Source organism: Poecilia reticulata, linkage group LG15 (genome assembly GCF_000633615.1).
Source record: "Poecilia reticulata strain Guanapo linkage group LG15, Guppy_female_1.0+MT, whole genome shotgun sequence".
NCBI lineage: Eukaryota > Metazoa > Chordata > Actinopteri > Cyprinodontiformes > Poeciliidae > Poecilia > Poecilia reticulata.
Window position 1 is genome coordinate 26,765,106 of NC_024345.1, and position 22,763 is coordinate 26,787,868.

Consider the following 22,763-nt stretch of genomic DNA (forward strand, 5'->3'; position numbering starts at 1 on the left):
GTGTGTGTGTGTGTGTGTGTGTGTGTGTGTGTGTAGGCTTATGGTTTGATTGTTGCACATGTGTACTGTAGATGTAGATGCAGGTGAAGGTCAGGGATTGCTGCTGAGATGTTTTTATTACGTTACATTACAACAATATTTTTTAAAACTTTAAATATCAGTTCAGTATTTTTGAAGGCTTTTGTCTGCTTACTACAGCAAACAGCTTAAGAAACCAAAGAGCTGGTGAGAGTGGAGGAAGGCTAATAACCCATCAAAATAACACTGAATAAATAAAGACTGTTATTACTGTAATAAGTAATAATAACAAATGCACTGTTATATTATTTAAGTGAAAGAAAACTGTCCGTTTTCTGCTTTATGTAAATGATACGTATGTCATAGATGTTTGGCTAACATCATGAAACTTTGTCCTTGAATGAAAATCTGCTTCACCGATGTTGTAATTTCTAATACATGAAGCCACAGTGGACATTTATAACATTTCTAAATATATGTAAACACTTTATAATGCAGTGGACCCCTGCTACAAAATGATCCTTTTAAGCTAACTCGGGCATGACAAGGATGATCGTTTGTCGTCAGTCTTTTAGCTGATGACCTCAACACTGCTGATGGTGAGTTCAACCCCAGCTCAGTCAATTCCTCTCCCCTGACCTTTGAAACTCAGAAAGAAAGGAGCGCTTTTGCCTCTGGAGAATCGATAGACGGCAGAGACTACAAGGGAGACTGGAATAACAGTAGTAGATCAATGTGTGTTTGCTCACACCAGTTTTGTTCTCCTAATTTGGCATAGGCCTGATCTCCTTTGGACCTGCTGCTCACCACTTTGTGAGCCAACAGTATGCATAAAGGTTCATCTGCTGCAGTCATTCTGTTAAAGGCTGGTCAATGATAACTAGAAAAGACATGAAGCTGCAGTGGTCCAACTCGTCATCCAAGCGTCTTCACGATTTATCCACAACTGGAGTTGTTCCTGATCTTGTTGCACACTTCCATTTATTTTTATTAGTGCCTACATTGTGCTGATATTATTTTCTTCAAACTTTTTGCATAATGTGAATGTTTAGGCATATGTGCAGAAACACATTACGCCTAATTCACACATGCTCACCAACTGAGACCCCTTGCTCTTCCTCTCTCTTAGTTTGACTAAAACTCTCTTTCCAACTGGATTTTGCTTTTTTATCCTAGTTTACTGCAGAATAATAAACCTCTTCTACGATTGGATCTGTTGTTACTGCTGCCTCTTTACAAGCTCTTTCCTAATTTTTTGTCATTAGCTCAGGTTGCAAATGGAGAGAACAAAAGAGCTGAAATTGAGAGGAAAAAAAACGTGTTTTTTTTTTGTTGCCCAAGTGACAAGCACTAAGTCAGACTTTACTGGTTTAAGCTGGAGTCTGGACAAAGGGGCACAGTTGGGCAGCTACACATGGCACGTCACAGCTATTCAACACTGTGTGGGTAGCCACATCCTACTCTGTGCCGCACTAAGTATTTCAAGGGTCTCTACTCGACCTGACCTCCCCATGAGGCGAGCTGCCAGGTCACTCAGAGTTCAACGTCCTTCACTGGTCACCAGGGATTGCTGCCGTCAGATTGCTCCATCAGTTGCTGGGTTATTGGGTGGGTTCTGTCTTTGAACTTCACAGTAGATGTTAGTATCTACTGTTGTCATGAGGCTCTTTTCTGTTATTCTGCACATGCATTCCTTCTGAAGTCATTTTTTTTGTTTTAATTACAGAATGTCCAAACATAAGACATGGAATCACATTATTGGCCAAGTTTTGCATGGAGCGGGCACTGTTAGCTGATTTTGTGTACTTTTTTCTTCCACCTTAAAGCTAATGTGTGCACTGCTTTGTCATGAAGAAATTGTGGAAAAGCTGTGGAAAAGTTAGAGGGTATAATACCTTTAAAACGCACTGAATACCAACTCTGGTTCACGCTATTAGTCTTGACACTTCTAAGTTATAGTTCTAAGCCTTTCTGGTCCTGTGGTTTCGCTTAGTAAATAATGTTGTTAGATTTTTATAGCGAGTGCTTGATGTTTCCACCTTCTTGAAGTTGGAAAAGTTTGAGAGGGTAAAGAATGCTGGAAAAATGGGGGCAAATAAAGACTGACAATAAACAAGGCAAACCCTAGGAATGTGCAGAAAGGAGGGGGGCGATCTGGAGAGAGGATTTGACAGATTTCAGAAAAGGCAGCGGAAGAAGAAAGACTGTAGAAGTCTCCACTTCCTGGAATTTAAATGATAGTTTGTGCCAGTTTTGTTCTTTTTATTAAACGTAGAATCTCATCCGTTGACATTGGCTGATGATGACTAACTCCAAAACTCATAAACACACATGCACAAACAAATCCACTGCACCTACTTTAAGGTTTTGTTTTGGAAAGGCTCTGCTGGGCTCATGAGTCATGTCACAGCATGGGAGCTGTGGGGACTCCTCAGGGTAGCTGTAAAAGCTGGGAGGGGGTCTGAAACAGGGCATTGTTCCCCAAGTCTCCTCTCAGTTTGACGTGGATACTAAATATTTACATGTGTAACAATGCATAGGATGGTGCACTTTCCAAAACCGACACATATTTTAGTAATTAACCATAATAATCGGTCTCCAATTATTTAACCACTGAACTATTGTGAAATTCTTCGTACACTCTTTCAACAGGTCGGCAACCTCACCGGCCAAGTCTCCTGCCCGGCTTTCTTTCCAATACCACGGTCCGCATTGGAGAGGACGCCCAGTTCCAGTGCAACGTCTATGTTTATGGCGAGTCTCACTTCCAGTGGCTGAGACTCGTCCCCAGGAACGGCAGTCGTTATGGGCCTGATGGACCCCCCTACATCAAAGTGTTAAAGGTTGGTCACTTTCCACCTTATGCTTTTTATATTCTGAACACATTTTTCCTCTCTTGTCCTGTGAATTTCTTTAGTTGTAGTTGAACTTTCAAAGTCGGATAAGAAACTTACTACAGTTCCATTAAATTGCTCGTGATGTTGGCATAATTTTTGTTTCTTGTACTTCTAGTTATGCTTTAATTGACCTTTTATGTTATTGAAAATATGTCTTAGAAAAATCCTAGACTTTATCTGTCAGAACCAAGTCGTATTGTAGCTACCATTTCACATGAACAGGTGAAAGAGCATTTAATGGGTAGTAGAGTACTGCTGTTGTTTTTGTTGCTATGTGCTCCTGCGCCTGATGCTCATTTTGTTTGATGCATTGCAGAGCTCAAACATTCCCACAGACATGGAGTTTCTCACCATCACCAATGTCACAGAGGAAGACGCTGGGGAGTATCTCTGTAAAGTCTCCAATCATCAAGGGGAAGCCGTCCAGTCAGCCTGGCTGAAAGTCATCCCAGGTAAGCTACTGAGAAAATAGGCTTGATAATTCAGGTGTTTCCAGGTATATAAAATCACTTACTGGCACTTTTCTTTCTTTTCACCCTTAATTGATTTAATTGGAAGTAGTTTAATTTATACAAGAATTGCAAGTAAGTCAAGACTGCTGAGGATGCACCCAAATGTTTCCAAGGATTGATTATGCTACATTTTTAATGCTAATCTTGGGTAACTCCTCATAACACAGTCTCTAGCCAAAACAATAACAGCTCAAATTTGAGTTCATAAAATCAAGATCGAGTTATTAATCCAGTGAGTTTGAGCAACAGAACAGTCGCTATAAGATCTACCAAACTGATCTGCAAATCCAAGTGAGGGATTTAAAAGGGATTGCTCTACATCATGTTCTCTTATGTAAGGGAATTTTATTAGCATTAGTGCAAGGCGATTCTTCCTTTGGTGAGTTCATCCATTAGATTACTCCAATGATACAGTTTGCTCAACATCTTAGACACCAGCAGGGACCATATATTCTGCAATATTATGTGAGCTGGCAGGCTGTGGAAAACCCAGAGAAGATAACGCTGCAGCTCGCAGACGACCTATTGCAACTCCAGACGGAAGTAAAGCTCCCAGAGCAGCTTGACGGTTTCCCAAATCCTAAACCAAATGAGGATTTGTTTTCACTCAACTTTTGCTCCTTTTAGAAACTCTACTCTTAATGTTCAGTCCTGGTTTTTGTGTTTATATCTGGCTTATTCATATGTTGGTGAATATATACTATATTATAGTGTAATTCCAGTTATATTAAGGGAATTGTAATATTCCAGTAGCATAATTCCACCATGATAAATTGAGAAATTCATTCATTTCTCATTTGTTCAGTGAGGGGAAAAAAAAAATCTCATGGCATCATGGATTCTTTGAGATGCCTCAATAAATAATTAGTATAAGTATAACGCACAATTATGCAACCAGGTCATTACATTCATCTTTACTTTTTACATGTTTTTTTATTCTTATAACAAATTTTATTCTCTGCTAGTTTAAAGTTGCAAAATAAATGTCACATTATATGCTTAAAATGATTCATCACAGCCTCATTTTGATTAAAACCCCAGCATTTTGAAGAGATTATGCACACATTATAAACCTCTGGAAAGCATCATCCTTGCTTGGTCGGCTGAGCTAACAAAGGAATTTTGTTTGCGATTTGCAGGGATAAAGCAGTCTCTTTCACACACACACTCAACCTTTTTATTATGCGGGAAGTTTAGATCATACACAGCCTAAGTAAAGGCTGATATCTCTTGTTTTGCAATCTGAAGTTAAGTGCGTATTGTTCTGACGACGGTGGGTGTGTTTTTGTGCTTGTGCTCGCGTGTCTCCGACATTAAAACAGAGTGCAGACACATGGAGGCTCACTTGTTCAGTTTGAGCCATGATTTAAAATCTGGTGACACTGTTGAAGCAACTAAAGGCCTGTTAAATTCTTCAAAACCAGGATTACTGATATCCCTGTCAGACAAAAGGGAGCTGCGATGATGTCACAAAACGAGTTCTGTTTAGTCCGCCTGTCAATGGTGATTACATTGACTCATGAGTCATATTTTAATGTCTGTCTCTGCTTTTACTTGTCAACCTGTCCTAACCTCAGTTTGAAGCACTTGTAATGTGGGAGGGACATCGTTTCACATCGTTTAGGGTCCTCTCCTGTGTGGCTCACKGAGGGACATCGTTTCACATCGTTTAGGGTCCTCTCCTGTGTGGCTCACTGCAACTTGACTGGTCTGACTACTTTCTACAGTTTGTACTTTATGTTGAAAAATATGAACTTCCTCCTCTATTTGACTTCATCCTAGCAAAGAACTGAAAACAGATCTGGGCTTCAATGGGATCTTTTCACTGGGAACTAGGCGTTATATTCTGGCCTTCCTATTGCAAATGTTGATTCACGTCAATCCCTGTAAGAGCTGTGTGAGGAGTCGTTTCCTAAACTATGGCTTATATCTTCTCCTTTTTGTGCACCCCTTTTTCTCCTTCCCCAACTTCAAACTTCCTCTTCTCTTTCCCCATTTGCTCCACAGATCCATCAAACAAATGCCAAATTTCTAAGCCCTTGGAGTCCCCAGTGCACCCAGGCGAGGTGCTGAAAGTCAGGTGTCCACTGCCGGTGACGGGAACCATCACTTGGACCAAAGATGGCGACTCTCTGGGCACCAACAACCGCACGCTGGTAGAACAGGAGGTGCTGCAGATCCGTGATGTCAAGCCCAAGGACTCGGGCTTGTACGCCTGCACCAGCGAGGGCAAAGAAACCGTCTGCTTCATAGTCAACATCACAGGTGAGTCAGAGGGACTTGACAGGTCAGAGCAGAGCAGGAGTGACGGTTTGGAGGTGGATGGGTGGATAGTAGGAGGTTAAGCTCATAAAATGGCCATAGAACTGTTTTTTTTCCTCTTTGGGTGAGAAGGCTGACGTTTTTTGGCTCTGACAGAATCTGCTGAGGGTGTTTGTTGTTCTTATTAAACATACTAACTCTATAAGCCTCTGAATGTTTGGTCTCGGGCGTGTTTACGTTAAGTCAAAGCAGAATGGTAACTATGGTAAGTCATGCCTCATTACAGAGTGATTGGAGGACACAGGGTGGATAGCCTGCAGTTAAATTAGTAAGTGATAAATGAATGTGAGTTTGAATGAGTCTCATCTCTTACCTGCAGATTACAATCCTAGACAGACGATGCAGCCCTAAATAAATTAATTTTTATTTTTGCTGTATTATAATGTCTTACTTTACCTCTATCTGAGTGGGGATGATAATAAAATTATTCATACCTCTGCAAAAAAAAAATCTGACTGGAAGCAATATTACTTTTTCACAGTCCCCCAGCCAGTTTCCTGACTAAAATAGTAAGAGGTATGAATAATTTATATTTTATCTGTATTCCTCAGACATACGATGTCATGGATTTCTAGTATAGTGTACTGATATTTCTGTTATTCTAATGAGCTAAGGATGCCACGCAATCTAACAATTTGCCAGTTTAGAAAAGATACAGGCCCACAGAATGACAGACCCTCCACCATGCTTACCAACGGGCATTTCTGGTACTTTCACATACTCCCAACGACCCTGCTGACTTTGCATAGCAGGAAAATAATCTTCAATCATCACAGGCAAGTAATAATCCTGGTTAATCCAGTTTCATGTAGATCAACACTCATCTGCCTCTGTTGAAAGGTATGCTCTCTTGTCTTTCCCATTTTGACAAGAAATATTATCCTATGCTTCACTTTGTATTTATTCTCCAAAGACTCTTTCATCATGGATTACTTATAAACAAATCAGCCAAACTCAGAAAAGCACATTATTTATCAAAGTTTGCTGCGTTTTTCTTTTACAACAGACCAGGCTGTCAAAAATGTCACTAAGAAACAGCAGAAAGAAAAAAAAAAAAGTTTTGTCTTTGGGGTTTGGGTGGAGGCAGCTGTTAGCAACAACAAAAGCCGGCTTTACCCATTTCTCTGCATGTTCCTGTCTGGACTTATACAGTTAGATCGTGGGGAGTGCATGTGTGTGTGTGTTTTCCAGGCTAGATGCTCGAGGGAATACAGGAATTCCTGAGATTCCTTCAGCTAGTGTCTCCCAGGTAGTGAGGCCTCAAGGAGCCAACCAGCAAGCCAGCCAAATCAGTCAGCTGTGCTCATCCATTATGAAAGCTGGCCATCTGGACCCAGTTACCCACCTGGACCCAATGTGTGCTGGTGTGTGTGTGAGAAAGAGAAAGTTTTACCCACGTTTGTATAGCAGCAGCTTACACACGTCTGCTTTTGCTTACACACTCACAAAGAGAGGCTGAAGTAACGATGAGGGCTTCCACATCTTGTTAAAATTCTCCACACGCATCGCGTCTCGCCATGAGTTCTCCTCCTCCACTTTTGGGCTGACTGTAATTGCCTGAAATGCATTAAATAAGGAGGGAAAGACAGGAAAAAATGGAGGGAGAGGGAAAAGTTCCACCACTATGGTCATAGTAAGCTGTCTGGAAACAAAGAACAAGCTGTTCTGGCAGTACAGTTGCAATTTCTCGCCGTGTGTGTTTCAGAAAATTCAAAACCGAGAATATTATTAAAAGAGTGCGGGAAGGAGAGGAAGAAGGGGGTGAGAGAGCGGTGTTGGATCAGCACCAACAATTCTGTGAGCACGGCGTTGAGACTTGGCCGAACAGCCAGGACTGTAGCAAGGAGGAGCGTGGAAGTAAGGGGGGAGTGAGAGTTAAAGAAGTAGGGGGTAGCTTTATATCCATGACTTTACTTGTGGAACTCTCATATTGAGCTGAAAAAGCATCGCAAACACCTTGGAGTTGCTTAAAAATAGGTGAAACACAGTACCAGAGTGTCTATGACGAGCAATGGAGGAGAGGTGGAAGCGTGTCCAGAGTGCTGGGAGAGGGAAGGGAATGTGGAGGCTCTGCTTTCTGTTTTCTCTTCCACATTGTTCCAATTTCATTTTATCCTTTTTTCTCTTTAGTTTTTGGTGTAAATGTGTCTTGCAAAAGTATTTACACTAATACATTTTTTCCACATTTCACCACTTTACAACCACAAACATCAATGTGTTTTATTGGAACTTTCCGTAATAAATAAAGACAAAGCAGCACCTCATTGTGAGGTGGAAAAAAATATTTAGTAAAACAAATGTTTTTGTTTGTATTTTAAAATATATTATACAAGTTTTACAAAGCACATTTATGTTTGCAGTTGTAAAGTGGGAATGGGGTATCTGCTCGGATACCTCTAAATAAATAGGGAAGGCATGACAGTTTTGCCCGTTCTTCTTTGCGGAATGGCTCAAGCTCAGTCAGATCGAAACTATTTCATCTTTGTCTTGCTGACTTGCGCTGTCAGTGCAAGTGGAGCTTGTATCTATGTTATAGGAAGAGCAAGTGAACGGTAATAAGTCTGTAGGAACTTTGAGGAAAAAAAAAATCTTGACTCAGCGCCGGAGTTAGATAACCTCAGCTTACCCGAGGCCAGCTGAGGACAAACAGCCGTGCGTGAGCAGGAGTCCGGATGCACACAGCTTAGGGGCCGATGAGGGGCCACAGCAGTCGGCTCAGCAAGGCAGTTTGGCTTCATCTATATAGAGGCCTGGAGGTCCTGCCCCTTTGGACAGAGAGCATGGGAAGCGGCAGCCTTCACCTAGTCGAGACCTGATGTACCGTCTGGGGCATCAGTTGTAGGTCAAAGGTTGCTTTGTGGAGAGAAAGCAACCTTCAGTCCTCCAAATCTGTCTCTCTGTTTGTGGATGGAGTTAGCATATTAAGGTGAAGGAACTCAGAGACAAAGATTTAGCAGGATGGGCAAAAAGTAGTTTAATCCATTGAGGAAGGGAATGCAGTTCTGACACAGCTGTCCAACTATGCTGGACATGTCCGGTTGATCTGTACACAGATTGGACATCCAGGAGTAAATCTTGGAGCAAATATTCTCCTGGGGCATTGCTGCTTTGATGAGTCATGGTGTAATCTGTGGGTATTCCGTCTGTCGCTTGGACTCCGGCCAGAAGAAGAGGAAGTGGTGGTGTGGAGGACCGTTTGGGGTTGTTGTTTGTTTGAGTGTCTCTTTCCAGCCTTTAGTCCCATCTGCTTAGACAATCACAGTCCCAGGTGCAGAGGGAAAGAGGGAAAGCAAATCCAGCTGACTAAGAGACAGACGTTGGGAGTAAATGAGCACAAAACACAAGAAAGACAGTAGATATCGATATGTGCAATGGTGGGGCTGCATTTCATTATTAAAAAGCTTTAGAAACCTTCCCTTGTGACTGGACATAATGATTTTTCAGGCGTGATAAGTTTCTCCAGCTATTTCGTCCGTATATAGCCGAGTGATTTACAGGGTAGCTATGGTAATTGGAGGAAGTAGGAGGAGGAAAAAAACTGTTAAGTGGAGTGAGATAAAAATTGAATGTGATGGTCCGATTACCCTTCTAGCAACGCCCAGCCCCTCAGAGCTGATCTTTTTTTGGTTTCTGTTGCTCCCTGCAGAGCCCACAGGAAAAGTGTGTTTTTGTTTAGTCGTGGAAGTTCAGAGCTTCAGGTCATTTTGTGCAGACGGCAGTTTGGATAGTGTTGCCAAGAAAAAAAAAAACGGGGGGCCTCTTTAAGAATGGTTCAGGTTGGATTCTTCTGCAGACACGCTCCTTCATGCCTCTGGACTAAGCCAGTCCATTTTCCTCTGAAGTCAAGCTGTTGATACAGTCGACGCTGTCAGGAAATGACTGAATGTGGCCTTGTTATCTGGTTGCAGGCGCGCCATACTGGACTTCATCAGCGAAGATGGAGAAGAAGTTGCATGCAGTGCCAGCTGCCAACACAGTGAAGTTCCGCTGTGCTGCAGGAGGAGACCCCCAGCCAATGCTGCGTTGGCTGAAAAACGGCAGGCCTTTCCGCCAAGAGGACCGCATGGGAGGATATAAAGTAGGGGAAACACTAATCCACCAAACTGCTAATACTAATATAATCTCAGCTTCCCTTTTCCCCCTTTTTGCCTTCCATTCTGTAATACTTTTGAAGGAGTAATTAATTATTTGAAATGCGAATTCCTAATAGCTTTAATGAATTTAACCCTCAGATTAACTGTATTTATATAAAAGTAAAAAAAAAAAACTTGCTTTTCTGACATAACAACACTGACACAGCAGGGTCTCAAAGAAAGAACAAAATCAACAGAATAAATCTGTATGCATGCACAACCAGACATTGCAGTTCATCATTACTGCAATGTTAGCGCTAATACTAAAGACTGCTAATTGTAATCCCATTACCAGTGACAACAATTAGCATTATTGTTCTCATCAGAGACTTAAAGAATTCAATTATAAGCTTCGCATAACATCAACAATCTATTTAAATACTCATAAGTGTACAATCCCAGTGCTTTATAGGAAAAATAAAAGTTGCTTTACATTTTATCCGCTGGTTGTAACTCTGTACTGTAGCTGAGATTTTATGGCAACACTGTTGGGTCAGAGCTATTTCACAGCAACCAGTTTTACATGAACTTGCACAAATCTAAGTTGCTAACTGAATTAGTGATAGCTGGTGGAATGCACATGGTTGGATGGCATGAGATTAGAAAATGAGCGATGGCACTGATATTGGTAAATTTTGCTAAGACAATATCTGTTTCAATATATGGCCATTTTCTGTTTTCCTTTTTATCTGTGTTTCCGTCACTCTCTTACTTTTAGCAGTTTGTGTAAGTGCGTTGTGTGAGGATCTGCTGCTGAGATTCTGTCCAACAGGCTAAATGTTACATTGACATGTAAACTATTTTGCACTCAAGACATTTGCGATATTGATATTGGTGCAGCCCTTGTACATGATGTATTTGATTACATTAAGCTAAAATGTACAGACTTTGCACATTTCACATCCACATGATGGGGAGTGATTTACCAGAGATAATAAAGTGTCCGTTTACTGAATGAATACGTGTTTGAAATATAAAAAAGTGGTCAAGTTTGCTTTACTTTTAAAGTTTCTTTTGACTTTTTTCCAATCTAACATATGAGCTTTTACTACAAGAGTGAAGATTTTTATCAAGCTGAACATCTTTCTTATGTTTCTGATGGCAATAAAGGTTATCCTATATAACTCTTGGTTCTTCTGGTTAACAACTTAAGTCAAAGAGAGTAACTTATTCAAACTACTTCCTACATGTGATTTAATCAATATGAAACATAGCTGTGGTCACATCTATTTTAAAGAATTAGGATTATGCCCTCGAATGAATGCAAAAAACAAATTTCCATTATGGTTTTTGCAATAGAATATGAATTTAGATGAAGATGTTTTATACATATTTTCTGGTGGTGATTATATATGTGGCTGTTATTTTGTGCAGATTACTTCCCCTGGGTTGAGCAAAATGACCAGTGATGCTGAACGGGTCTTCCTGCCAGGAAAAGTTAGACCCAGATAATGTTTGGGTTGCTCCTGAAGTCTCTTCCCCTTCGACTTTCAGTCCCTCGTTACAACTAAGACAAAAATCAGCACCAGAAATGATTCAGGCCTGCTGTCAGTTACACCGCGGGCATTTCATTCCTCTCTTTTTGTCAATAAATGTTTGACAAAAGCTGCACCTGAGCCCAGCCCCGTGGCCTTACCTCGCCATTGTGTGAAATGTAGGCCTGTACACGCAATAGCTACAGTGTCTCTCTTTAGTGTATGGATGGAAACCTCATTGTTTGCTTACACCTGTGGTTTCCATGCACACTAGAAACTACATTTGCAAATAATTTTGATCAACTGCATGCTTGAAACAGCTCAGACGATGAAGATGGTTCCACATACAATAAAAGACATTTCTCAAACATTTTTAAACAAATACCATCTTAGTTTATACTCAGGTGTACAACCTGCAAAATGACTTATGCTAGTTCAGCTAGCAGACAGCAACATCTCTTTTTTCTTGTTCTTTTCTTTCACTGCTAGTTCCTTCATGTCTGCTAATCTCACATCAATGATTCTGTATCTTGGCGACAGGTGCGCCTCCAGCACTGGACCCTGATCATGGAGAGCGTGGTTCCATCGGACAAGGGAAACTACACCTGCTTGGTGGAGAACCGATTTGGATCCATCAACCACACCTACACTCTGGATGTAGTGGGTCAGTAGTCCTGTTGAGGTTAGAGAAGTAGAGAACAGGTAGGGAAAAACTTCCCACAGTAAGTGAGGGTAATGTGTGTGAGCATGCTGTTTAATTGGACAGGTGTGCGGTGGATACACAGCACACCTGTGCTTTCTGCTGCCAAGAGTGCAGAGAGCAAAGATGAATATGTCATCAGGTTTAGTGCAGCTTTCATTATTTTATATTGGAATATATTTTTTAAACCAGGGATGTCAAAGGGTTGCTTGAAATCCTTTGATTGGTTTATTGTGGCCCCCAACTGCCAGGAAAAGCGACTGATACAAATAGACACCAACATTTTTTTAAAGCCAGATTCTCAGATGAATGAGTATTTACTTACATTGGAAAATGTCACACTTGTCCTTTATTTTATTTTTTTCATAATATTTAGGATCACAAAAATCCAGCAAATTAATTAAAAACAAGAAATATTACATTTTTGAGTATGAGTATGTTCAACTTGACAGTCATAAGTACTGACAACATGTTTTTCTTTCATTTTGATTTCGTATTATTTTCACTTTAAAATTATTGTGGCCCATGGTTATTTTTAACCTGACAAAAATGTTAGACAAATGTTCTAAAGAAATTAGTTTTAAATGACCTCTGACATATAGTTTGGATATTTTGACATGAAGTTTTGTGAAAATATTTCCCTTTATTTCTTCTCTTGTGGCAGACAAATTTCATATCAATGGAAGTTTGGGGAATAAAACCTCAAGTATTAAATCTCTCCGCCTCTGAAAGGAGCTGTTGTTAGGTGTGATGCTGTTTTCTCAGTGGAACGGTGTTGCTGCATTTATTCAGCCGGAAGTGGATGAACTGAAATGAACTGACTCTTTAAAGCAGACTCAGGTGACATGATGAGCTCAGCCTCATCTCTGTCCAACCCCTCTTTGCTGACCTTTGGCATGCAAGAAGAAGTGTTTTTTACTCCATTTGCAGAATCAATAAATGGCAGGAACAACAGGGGGAGTGGGATAACAGTAGTAGATACGTTTTCCGACACCAACATTGCTTGCTTAATTCGACATGAACCTCATCTATTTTGGGCCTGCCACTCACCCCTTTGTGAGCCATCAGTACTTGTTAAAATTTATATGATGCAGTTATTTTTTAAAGCCTGGTCAGTGAACCACAGATTACCAGAACAGAGTGGAGCAGTCCAAGCAACTGCAGTCTGTTTAAATATGTGAAGTTATTTCTGATGTTTTTTCATACTACCATTAGTTATTACCGTTCCATAGATTGTAATTAGCAGCATTATTTTCACCACGTTAGGCTGGAATTGAATACCGGAGGGTGTTTGCACAATGTGAATGTATAGGCACATCACGGAAACAGGTTACAGCCAACGCATGTTCACACATGCTCCCCAACTGAGGCCCCATACTCTTCCTCTCTCTGGAGCTGGATGAAGCTCTCCTTCTAACTGCATATTGTTTTTTGTTTGGTTTTACTGCAGAACAGTAAACTTCTTCCATGCCTGTAACCTCTGGCTTCATTTCTCACCATTAGACTGGTGGGGGGGGGGGACGAGGCAAAATGGAGACAAATAAAGCCTTTTTTTTAATCAGAGTTTTTGTAGCTCAAATGAGCTGTAGGATCAGCTTTTAGAAACAAAAACACCCAGACTTTACCGGTTTGGACTAAGGGTTGCAGTCGGGCAGCTACAAGCTGACGCACATGGCATATCGCAGCTATTCATCACTGTGGGGGCAGCCACATGCCATCCTGTGCCACACTGAGATTTTCCTGGGTCTCTGTCCTCCCCGGACCCTTTTGAGCCGAGCTGCCAGGTTACTCAGAGTTCAGAGTCCTTCACTGGTCAGCAGGGAATGCTGCCAGGCTACTCCACAAAACACAAGATTAGTTTTAGGAACTAGTTATTGGTCAGGATATATTTATATTTACTGTAAATAAATTCAGAATCATTTATCTTTCTGCCGCTTTGCAACAGAAAGATTGTTTTTTTGTGATTGTTGATCATATGAAATCACAAAGAACATCAAGAGAAAATCTGAAAAAGAAAAATCAGTCAAAATGTGGAAAATGTTTAATGTTGCGGACGCCTAAAACAGGCGTTTACTGTTTTACTTATAGCACTTCAGAATCTAATTCATTTTGTTGTTAGATTTTACAGAGAGCCCTTGATGTCTCCACTCTCTGGAAGCGTGAAAGGTTGGAGTGTGTAAAGAGGGCCAGAAAATCAGGGCAAAGAAAGATAGACAATAAACAAGGCAAACCCTGAGAATTCACAGAAAGAAGGAGATTTGGTTTAGGAGAGAGGAAGAAGGGGAGGTAGTCATCAGATCTGACAGATTTCAGAAAAGTCAGCAAAAGAACTGACTTTTGAAGTCTTTACATCCTGGAATTTAGATGGTAGTTTGTGACAGTTTTCTTCTTTGCATTAAACGTAGAATCTCCACCCCTGACATTGGTTGATGTCTAACTCCAAAACTCATAAGCATACACGTACAAATAAATCCACTGCACCTACCTTAAGGTTTTGTTTCGGAAAGGCTCTGCTGGGCTTGTGAGTCATGTCACAGTATGGGAGCTGTGGAGACTCTTCAGGGTAGCTGTAAAAGCTGGATGGTGTTTGAAAGGGGGTATTGTTCACCAGGTCTCCCTCTGTTGGGGTTCACAAGCTAAATATTAGTTTATAGAAGAATGCAGATGGTGCTAAACTCTCCAAAACATGCATGTAGACCATTTATTGACCATAAAACGTCATGATTCTCAAGTATCACTCAAGCTCAGTGAAAGAACAATCATTTTTAATTCAAAAATACTTTATTCCAAACAAAAATTAAATGTTGTCATAACTCATATAATCCAAGTATCTTTAAAGAGTCTTTCTGAATGGCGATACTGTGGGAAAGACTGTAATGAAATGCTGACAGCTCAAATTCTGGGCAGCAGAGACGATGTTTCTCACCAAGATGTACTGCATGACATAACCAGTTGTTAGGAAGCACTGCTAATCCATCTCATTTGATTTTGCAATGCTAAATAGCAGCTTCTACTGCTAAAAACAATACCTTGCTGACACGGTTACGCATCATAATAGCTGTCTGAGCCTACGAGAACAAATCAGAACCGACGTAACAGAGCAACTCCAGGAGAAGCATTATTCTACTGCCTTCTTGTTGTCTGGTGAATGAGCGTAGAAAAGTTACGTTGTTTATCTTCTTCAACAGAACGGTCACCACACAGGCCTATCCTCCAGGCTGGACAGCCTGCCAACACCACGGTACACGTCGGCGAGGACGCCCAATTCCAGTGTAAGGTCTACAGCGACGCCCAGCCTCACATCCAGTGGCTGAAACACGTCAGCGTAAACGGCAGTCGGTACAGGCCTGACGGAAACCCCTACGTCAAAGTGCTAAAGGTAGATCCTTTTGTACCCATTTTTATATCATAACCACACTTTTGTCCCCCTCTCTTGCTTTGTAATGTACAGTATTTTACAAGAAGTCAAATAAGAAACTCATTACATCCCTCCCCCTAACTTTATGTACACTTTTGCCTTTTAAGTTTAAATAATTGTTTTCTTTGTGACATTTTTCCTTTAAATGTGGTCTGCCTTTCGCTGTGATGTTTGCGAGGAACATCGCATCCATAAAACTTTGAGAAAATATATTCTTTGTTTGTCAAGACTAAATCACAATTATTTTTTAATTTATTCCAACTTAATGGGTCATTTTTGTAGTTCCTGGCTGGATTTTGGAGACGATTCCCGCAGGTCTGTGTGTAGCAGCTGCAGTGGTGATGTTGTCATGTGCCTGATTTTTTTTCTGCTCATTTTGTTTGATGGCTTGCAGCGCTCAGGCATTAACAGCACAGACATGGAGTCTCTCATCCTCATCAATGTCACAGAGGAAGATGCTGGGGAATATATCTGTAAAGTCTCCAATTATATAGGGGAAGTCACCCAGTCGTGCTGGCTGACTGTCATTCCAGGTAACCCTCCACCCCCACCCAAGACCACCTCAACTCCCCTCTACCGGTGTGGGTTTCCCTGCTGTTCTGTGGTGGTGCTGTTGATGGTCTCAAGGACGTTCCCTCTCCCAAATGTTACCCCCTTTTCCTTCAGCTGCCACCGACTTTTGGATTGGTGTCGCCATGGAAGCACTGTTCTGACCAGAATAACCAGATGTTGATCTCTTTTTTTTTTGTAACTCACCTCACAGCTTTTCACCAGAAAGCGTATGGTGTCACAGTGCTCTCCATGATCTCTGTGTTTATGCATGCGTGTGGGTTTTAGCAGGTTCTGTGGGTGATGGGTACCTTTTGGGTTTGTTTCAGGTGTGTTTGTTTTGTTTTCACGTGTTTTGGTGGGATACTGGGATCTATCTTCTACCTGTCAGTTCTACACAGGATCTTAACGGTGGACACTATCCGGTTCTTCTAACTTCTTTCTTGGTGTTGTGGGTCTCATATTTTTTTTTTCTCTTCTCTGTTTCTGTTGTTTCTCTATTTCCTCTTCCTCCTCTTCTCTTCCCCCAGACCGCAGGTGTTAACACCACAGATAAGGAGATAGAGGTTCTCTACTTGCCAAATGTAACTTTTGAAGATGCTGGGGAGTATACATGCTTGGCGGGTAATTCAATTGGGATCTCCTATCAAACTGCTACTTTGACGGTGCTTCCAGGTATATACATTCACTTGCTTTTGTCCCTTGGTTGTTTTTTCCGTTTTGAAGGGCACATATCATCAGTTTTATTTTAAAACATTTTCAGTTGTGTTCAGGCTTAACGCTCATGATGCTGATATTAATTTAAGATGTTAAATGTCTGTAAAAAAAAAATAAAAATAACACAAGGCACCAGCAAATGTAGCTAAAAGTTGTGAGAGAGTAAAAAAAGTTACTTTTAGGACGCTGAACTCAGACATCAATTTCTACAGTTAAGCCCAAATTAATCACACCACATTTTTTAAGGTTTCTTCTGGCTGGATGTAATATTAATGTTTTGGAGTCCTGACTTGAATCAAACCTCAAGTTGTCAAATCTCAAAACAACAACTAATAAGGGCTTCTCTGAAATGTTTTTCCATTAATTATTTAGAAGGACATTAATAATTTTCTACATGCATTTTTTATAAAAAAGAAAAAACACATAAATTATGTTATTTCTGGATTCATTCTCTGTTTTGATGCATTTTGGGATGTGTCTGTCTCTAACATAATTTTTAATCTAAATCTACCCGGGCTATCAATAATGTTGTTATTAAAAGCAACTCAATATCCATCAAAGACAAGTAGTGACGGACAGCTTCAGCTGGATTTGAAGCAAAGTAAAGATTTACAGTACAGTTTATTTAGTGGAGGAATGTTTTCTAAAGGGAGAACCTTTGAGACCTATTGAATCAGCACCATACAGAAAGTTTTAAAAGCACCTTGTGATCCCGGTCAGTGGGGAATGACTTGAACTTTAAACAAAAAAAAAAAATGACAGCACTGAGATTATGCCTTATCTAGGCTCCAGTTCTGACCAGCATCGTAAATCTACTCTGCAATTCTTCACATCAACACACCACATTCGCTTGCTTTATTCACAAGTCATGCAGAGATTTTGTTAATAATTGGCCCTTTTTTTTTTTACCGCTGAGACTTTTAGCCGATTTAGCTGTCAAATCATCATTGTTACTCTACGGTATCAAACTGTTACCCGTCATAAGTAGTTTCTCCTATTTTTTGGCTCTAAAACGTGACCCAAAGCTAATAATATGCTACATATGTGATGGATGAAAATGAAGTTAGAATACTAATATACAATGAAATGTCTGCTGCAGCCAAATGCTTTCTCCTTCATTTGGCTCAGACCTAAAAAAAAAAAAAAACAGCTGCAGCTGAAACTAATTATTGCTAATTGCTCCAGACTATCATTTGGAAAGAGTGCTTATGCATTTTTTATAAGATCTGTGTAACATCAACAGACATTTTACACTTTGAATGGACACAAAAGAACATTTTATTACTGGTTTTTGTCATAAAAAATGTTGATATGTGCACTTTAAGTCACTTTCAATTGCTGTCGTGCAAGGCTAATCCTCTCCTTGGTCTCTTCCTTTGATCAGTTCAATACATAAGTGGGGAGCATATAATTTATGATATTTTGTGGGTTAGCAAGCTGTTGAAAACCCAGATGAGATAATAGTGTAGTTTGAAGAAGACTTATTGTAACTCCAAAACAAACTAGAGCTCCCATAGCAACTTAAGTGTCGCAATTCCAAAGGAGATGAGGATTTGTCTTCTCGCTCCTGTTAGTCCTTTTAGAAACCCAGTCACTACTTCTCGTTGGTTCTGATTCTGCATGCTAATACAGACTGTACACATCTTTCTTGATATCTTTAAATTGTGCATTATTCCTTTTTCTCTGGCTCTGATACTTGACGTTTCTTGAAACAATGGTGGAAAGGTAAAGCTCAACGCTCATTTCATGTTGGCTTGACTTTCTCGATTATCAGAGCCAAACCTCTCTGCTTCGACACAGTGGATGACTCGTGTGTGATTAATTGCCAACATATTGCACCTATTTTTGTTTGATGTTGTTAAGAGCATCTTATTTTACCTACTCTTTATAATGGAAACATATAGAAACAATGTTATTCAAGCAATGAAAATGGCTTTGAAAATTGTTTTGGCACATTCTGCAGGTTTGGTATTTAATAACTTAAGCCTCTTTATGCAACATTTGAATTACATTAATAGATGTAAATAAGCATGCCAATTAATTTTTTTTAAATACAAAAATAAACATTTTGTTACGTGAAATGCAATGACGCAGCATTCCTTAGTAAATTGTAGATGCATCTGCAGCTAAAAAAAATACTTCTTACAGTGTACAGGACTAATCTGCTGATATTATTTGGATTCTCTGATTAATATTAGAACAGCAAAAGATGCTTAATAGGAGATTTTCCTACACAGAATATACACTGGATGAAGCTGTAACTATGACACTTTACAAATTCTGGGTAGAATACATTACATTATTTCTTAATTGCAAAATGTGTATTGAGCCTGTATACTTAATCAAATAAATCGCTTCAGCCGTAATATCTATGTATTACCTATTAATAATCACTGCCATTGATGTAGTTTAAGAAGAAAAAAGTTTTCTCGTACACCACCTTCAGCTCTACTTGGCTTGTGGCCTGTTTGGTTGCTGCGTTGCAAAGGAATCTTGTTTGTGGTCTGCAGGGATGAAACGGTCTCTTTTACACACGCTCGGCCCTTTTACTAAACAGGAAGTTCGGGTCATACAAGCCACAATAGAAGTGAAGCACGTATTGTTCAGACGACTGCGGGTGTGTTTTTGTGCTTGCGCTCGCGTGTCTCAAAGATTGACGCAGAGTGCAGGCACACGCTGGCCCACTCGTTCAGTCTGAGTCATGATTTCAAATCTGGTGTCACTGTCAAAGCCACCGAAGGCCTGCGAGACCCCACAAAAGCTAATAACCGTTGGCCGAAAGGGGAGTTGTGATGGTGCTACAAAGCGATTTGTTTAGTCGCCCGTCGATGGTGATTACATTTACTCATGAGTCATCTTCGTAGTGTCTGTGTCTGTGTCCGTGTTTACCTCCGTGTCTGGAAAACGCCTGCTCTAACCTCTGCCTGACCGTTGCTCCTTCATCTCTCTCAGCCCCAGAGAAATCTCCAGGACCCATCACCTCGTACTACTTGGAGATCGGAATATATTGCGCAGGCATGTTCCTCATTGCCTGCATGGTGGGCATTGTGGTGGTTTGCCGCATGAGGAACACAGCAAAGAAGCCTGACTTTGGCAGCCCACCGGCGGTCCACAAGCTGACCAAACAGATCCCTCTGCGCCGCCAGGTAACAGAAAGTAGATAAAGAGTTCTAAAGGCATCTAACACATCTAGAGGAGCCAACACACAAAACTGACATTTGGCAAGGAAACACAGCTAATTATTTCATGGATGGCTTTGGGAATATACTTAACCTGAATTACTATTATTTTTGACCAAATGCATCTTTTTAGAATCAACAAATACAAAAAGTTTGCATTGATGATAACTCAACTGACTGCACAGGTGCATCTTAATAAATTCGAACATCTTGATAAAGTTAAAGTTTTGTACTTCATACATTCATTACACACAGTTTTTTTCTATTAATATAGGTTATTTTTGTCTTTCAGCTGATGTAAACCTAACATATAATATATTTCATTAAATCAATAAAATTGTTTTGTAGAAAATGTGCATGTTTTGGCAATAATTGAGATTGGGCACATGCAGCTTAAGATCATTTTTACTTAGTTACTTACTTATTTATTAGTTTATCCGTTATCATTTTTTATTTTAGCTCATTGAAGTCTCGAGATGTAGGCCTAATTATTAATAAAATGTGTTATTACTATTAATATTAAATAAACTGTGCTTTATCAGAAAGAGGAAGATCAGAGACAGTAATAAAAGTAATTAATGTCTAAAAAAATTAAAGACCCCCAGCCATTCTAGACATGTTGTGCAAAACATGTCTACATTTCTGTAAATATAGATTAAATGCATTTTATTAATTGATAGAAAAAAGATTAAAATATATCATTGTATAATATATTTTAATCCATAAGATTAACTTGTTGGATTGAATGATTGAAATAAGATAGCTTTTCAATGATCTCGTAATTTATTGAGATGTACTTGGATGACATATTGTGGAGATATTTCAAGGGATCCACACCTAGATTCATTCAGAGGGCATGCATTTCTGTTCAAGTCAACACAGCTGCAGAAAACTGCAGCCAGACGTTTTTCCTTCCAAGTGTGGAACTTTCTTTAACCTCAAGGGAAACCAAAAGGTTCAGAGAGTGTTGGATTACTTTCTGTGGAGGAGACTGATTCCAGAGTCAAGGTAAGGTTAGGGTGCAGAGGGCGTCGCTTAAAGCCCCAGGCTCACCAGCAATTAACACAAATTCATCAAGAATTACTGTAGCTGCTCACCTCTTTAACACAGATGAAATCGAATCTCTGCCTTGGAGAAACTTCACGACTAGTAAACATTCACTGTGAGACGCAGGCGTGATTGAATATTTAACAGGTTGTGCGGTGTAATTCATGCCTCAGGTTTCCAACTCCTCTAGTGATGCTTTGGAGCTTTATCTGGCCTACGAACCCAGATTATGGTGATCAGCCAATATCTTTTTTTCCTATAGGTGTCGGCAGATTCAAGCTCATCCATGAACTCAAACACCCCTCTGGTGCGAATCACAACGCGGCGGAGCTCTGCGCCCGACGAGCCAATCCCCGAGTACGACCTTCCACAGGATCCACTGTGGGAATTTGCCAGAGACAGGTAAGAGCGGCCTGTTAAAACCCACTGTTGTAGCTTCTGTTCTTTATTAAATGCAACTTGTAACACGTTCCTAATTGTACGTCTTCTGCTTTCAAAGCCATAATTATGTAAATCAGATTGAGTTTCTGCATAAAACATGAAACAGTAGAAAATGCTGATCCACTACAGCTTTAATTTAAAAGTGGATGGTGCAGGTTGTTCTTAAACTTTATTAGCAGCAGAAGTAACAGATAGTATAAGAAGGGTGAAGACCAAAACAGATTTCTACCTTTAGGTTAAAGCAACACCTGTCGCAAACACATTATCATTAAACACATATTGAAAACAGATCAGAAGGTTTCTGCTCTCTTCTGTGAAAAATTTATGTTTTTTTTTTACTTTAATATAAATTTTTACACACACAGTGGCACACAAGATACTGTAATGAATATGTTGAGATGTAAATGGTGCACAGCAGAAGTAGCTTCCAGCATTTATTCTTGGTTCGCAGTTTCCCCCTCCAGTTTGCAGAGGGAGTTATTGAAATATTCTGCAGTGCATCAACTGAAGTTTGGTATTTTTAGTGTTCGTTTCCATCACAGTTAGTCTGTTAGTTTTTACCTTGCAAAAATTTGTGCTGCAAAGTTCTTCCTGGCTACCCGTGGCTACCACCAAGGGTAGCCAAGGTGCCACCAGTTTTATTTTGTCAATGAATTAAAATATGACTGAAAAGTTTAACAAAGTTTGTAGTAAATTAATACTTGAATATTACGTATAATATACACCAAGCATTCGAATGTTGCATAAGAGAAATACGATAAATTTTAACTGGCTTTCCTTCGCAATCCTCTCAAAGCTGCTGCCTTTTTCAACAACACTTTTTCCTTCCACTAAACTTTCCAGTTGTATGCTTGGAACTAACACTCTGCAAAATGAACTTTTGTGGGTTAAAGCTTAAAATATATCACTCTGTGTGTATGTAATGTATATAATGTATAAGTTTCAGGTTATTTTTACTTAATTTCTGGAATAAGTTAACTTTTAGATCATATTTAATCTAATGAAAGTCAGCTGTATCACTTTAGAAAGGATCCTCTTAGTGAAATCTGGAATCGGAGAGTGCGGGCACTCACTACCTGTTTACGGCGTTTAGTGCTTTAAAACAGCTGCTAAATAATTAAAAAAATATTTTTCCATTTGGGGATTGACGCCCTGGTGAGATTAAAGCTTTTGATTCATCTGGTGTGAAACTCGCCCCATCATTAGGACAGCAGCTAAACTTTCCTCCCTCTCTCCCTCACCGAAAGCCTCCGTATCGCACGCTTCTGTTCGTAGAGAGCGAAGTTGTGCTAATTAGTGGCTGGTATTCACAGCTTTCATCTGCATGTTTGGGCGAGGAGTGTTTGCTCTCTGTC

General features: G+C 40.0%; 1 protein-coding gene across 3 annotated transcripts in view; it reads left to right on the plus strand.

The window, feature by feature from the left end:
• The first annotated feature begins 2,774 nt into the window (after positions 1-2,774).
• fgfr2 (fibroblast growth factor receptor 2) overlaps positions 2,775-22,763 on the plus strand; it is a 34,357-nt gene continuing 14,368 nt past the window's right edge. Inside the window, exons 1-9 of one of the 3 annotated variants that reach the window (XM_008430326.1) lie at positions 2,775-2,861; positions 3,232-3,367; positions 5,435-5,692; positions 9,658-9,827; positions 11,898-12,021; positions 15,246-15,436; positions 15,870-16,008; positions 19,694-19,893; positions 21,230-21,369. In XM_008430326.1, coding sequence (XP_008428548.1) covers positions 3,253-3,367; positions 5,435-5,692; positions 9,658-9,827; positions 11,898-12,021; positions 15,246-15,436; positions 15,870-16,008; positions 19,694-19,893; positions 21,230-21,369 — 1,337 coding nt within the window. In that variant the 5' untranslated portion in view covers positions 2,775-2,861; positions 3,232-3,252. Of the gene's footprint in view, positions 2,862-3,231; positions 3,368-5,434; positions 5,693-9,657; positions 9,828-11,897; positions 12,022-15,245; positions 15,437-15,869; positions 16,009-16,554; positions 16,700-19,693; positions 19,894-21,229; positions 21,370-22,763 lie in introns of all 3 variants that reach the window. The other 2 variants (XM_008430327.1, XM_008430325.1) reach the window with 2 other exon arrangements.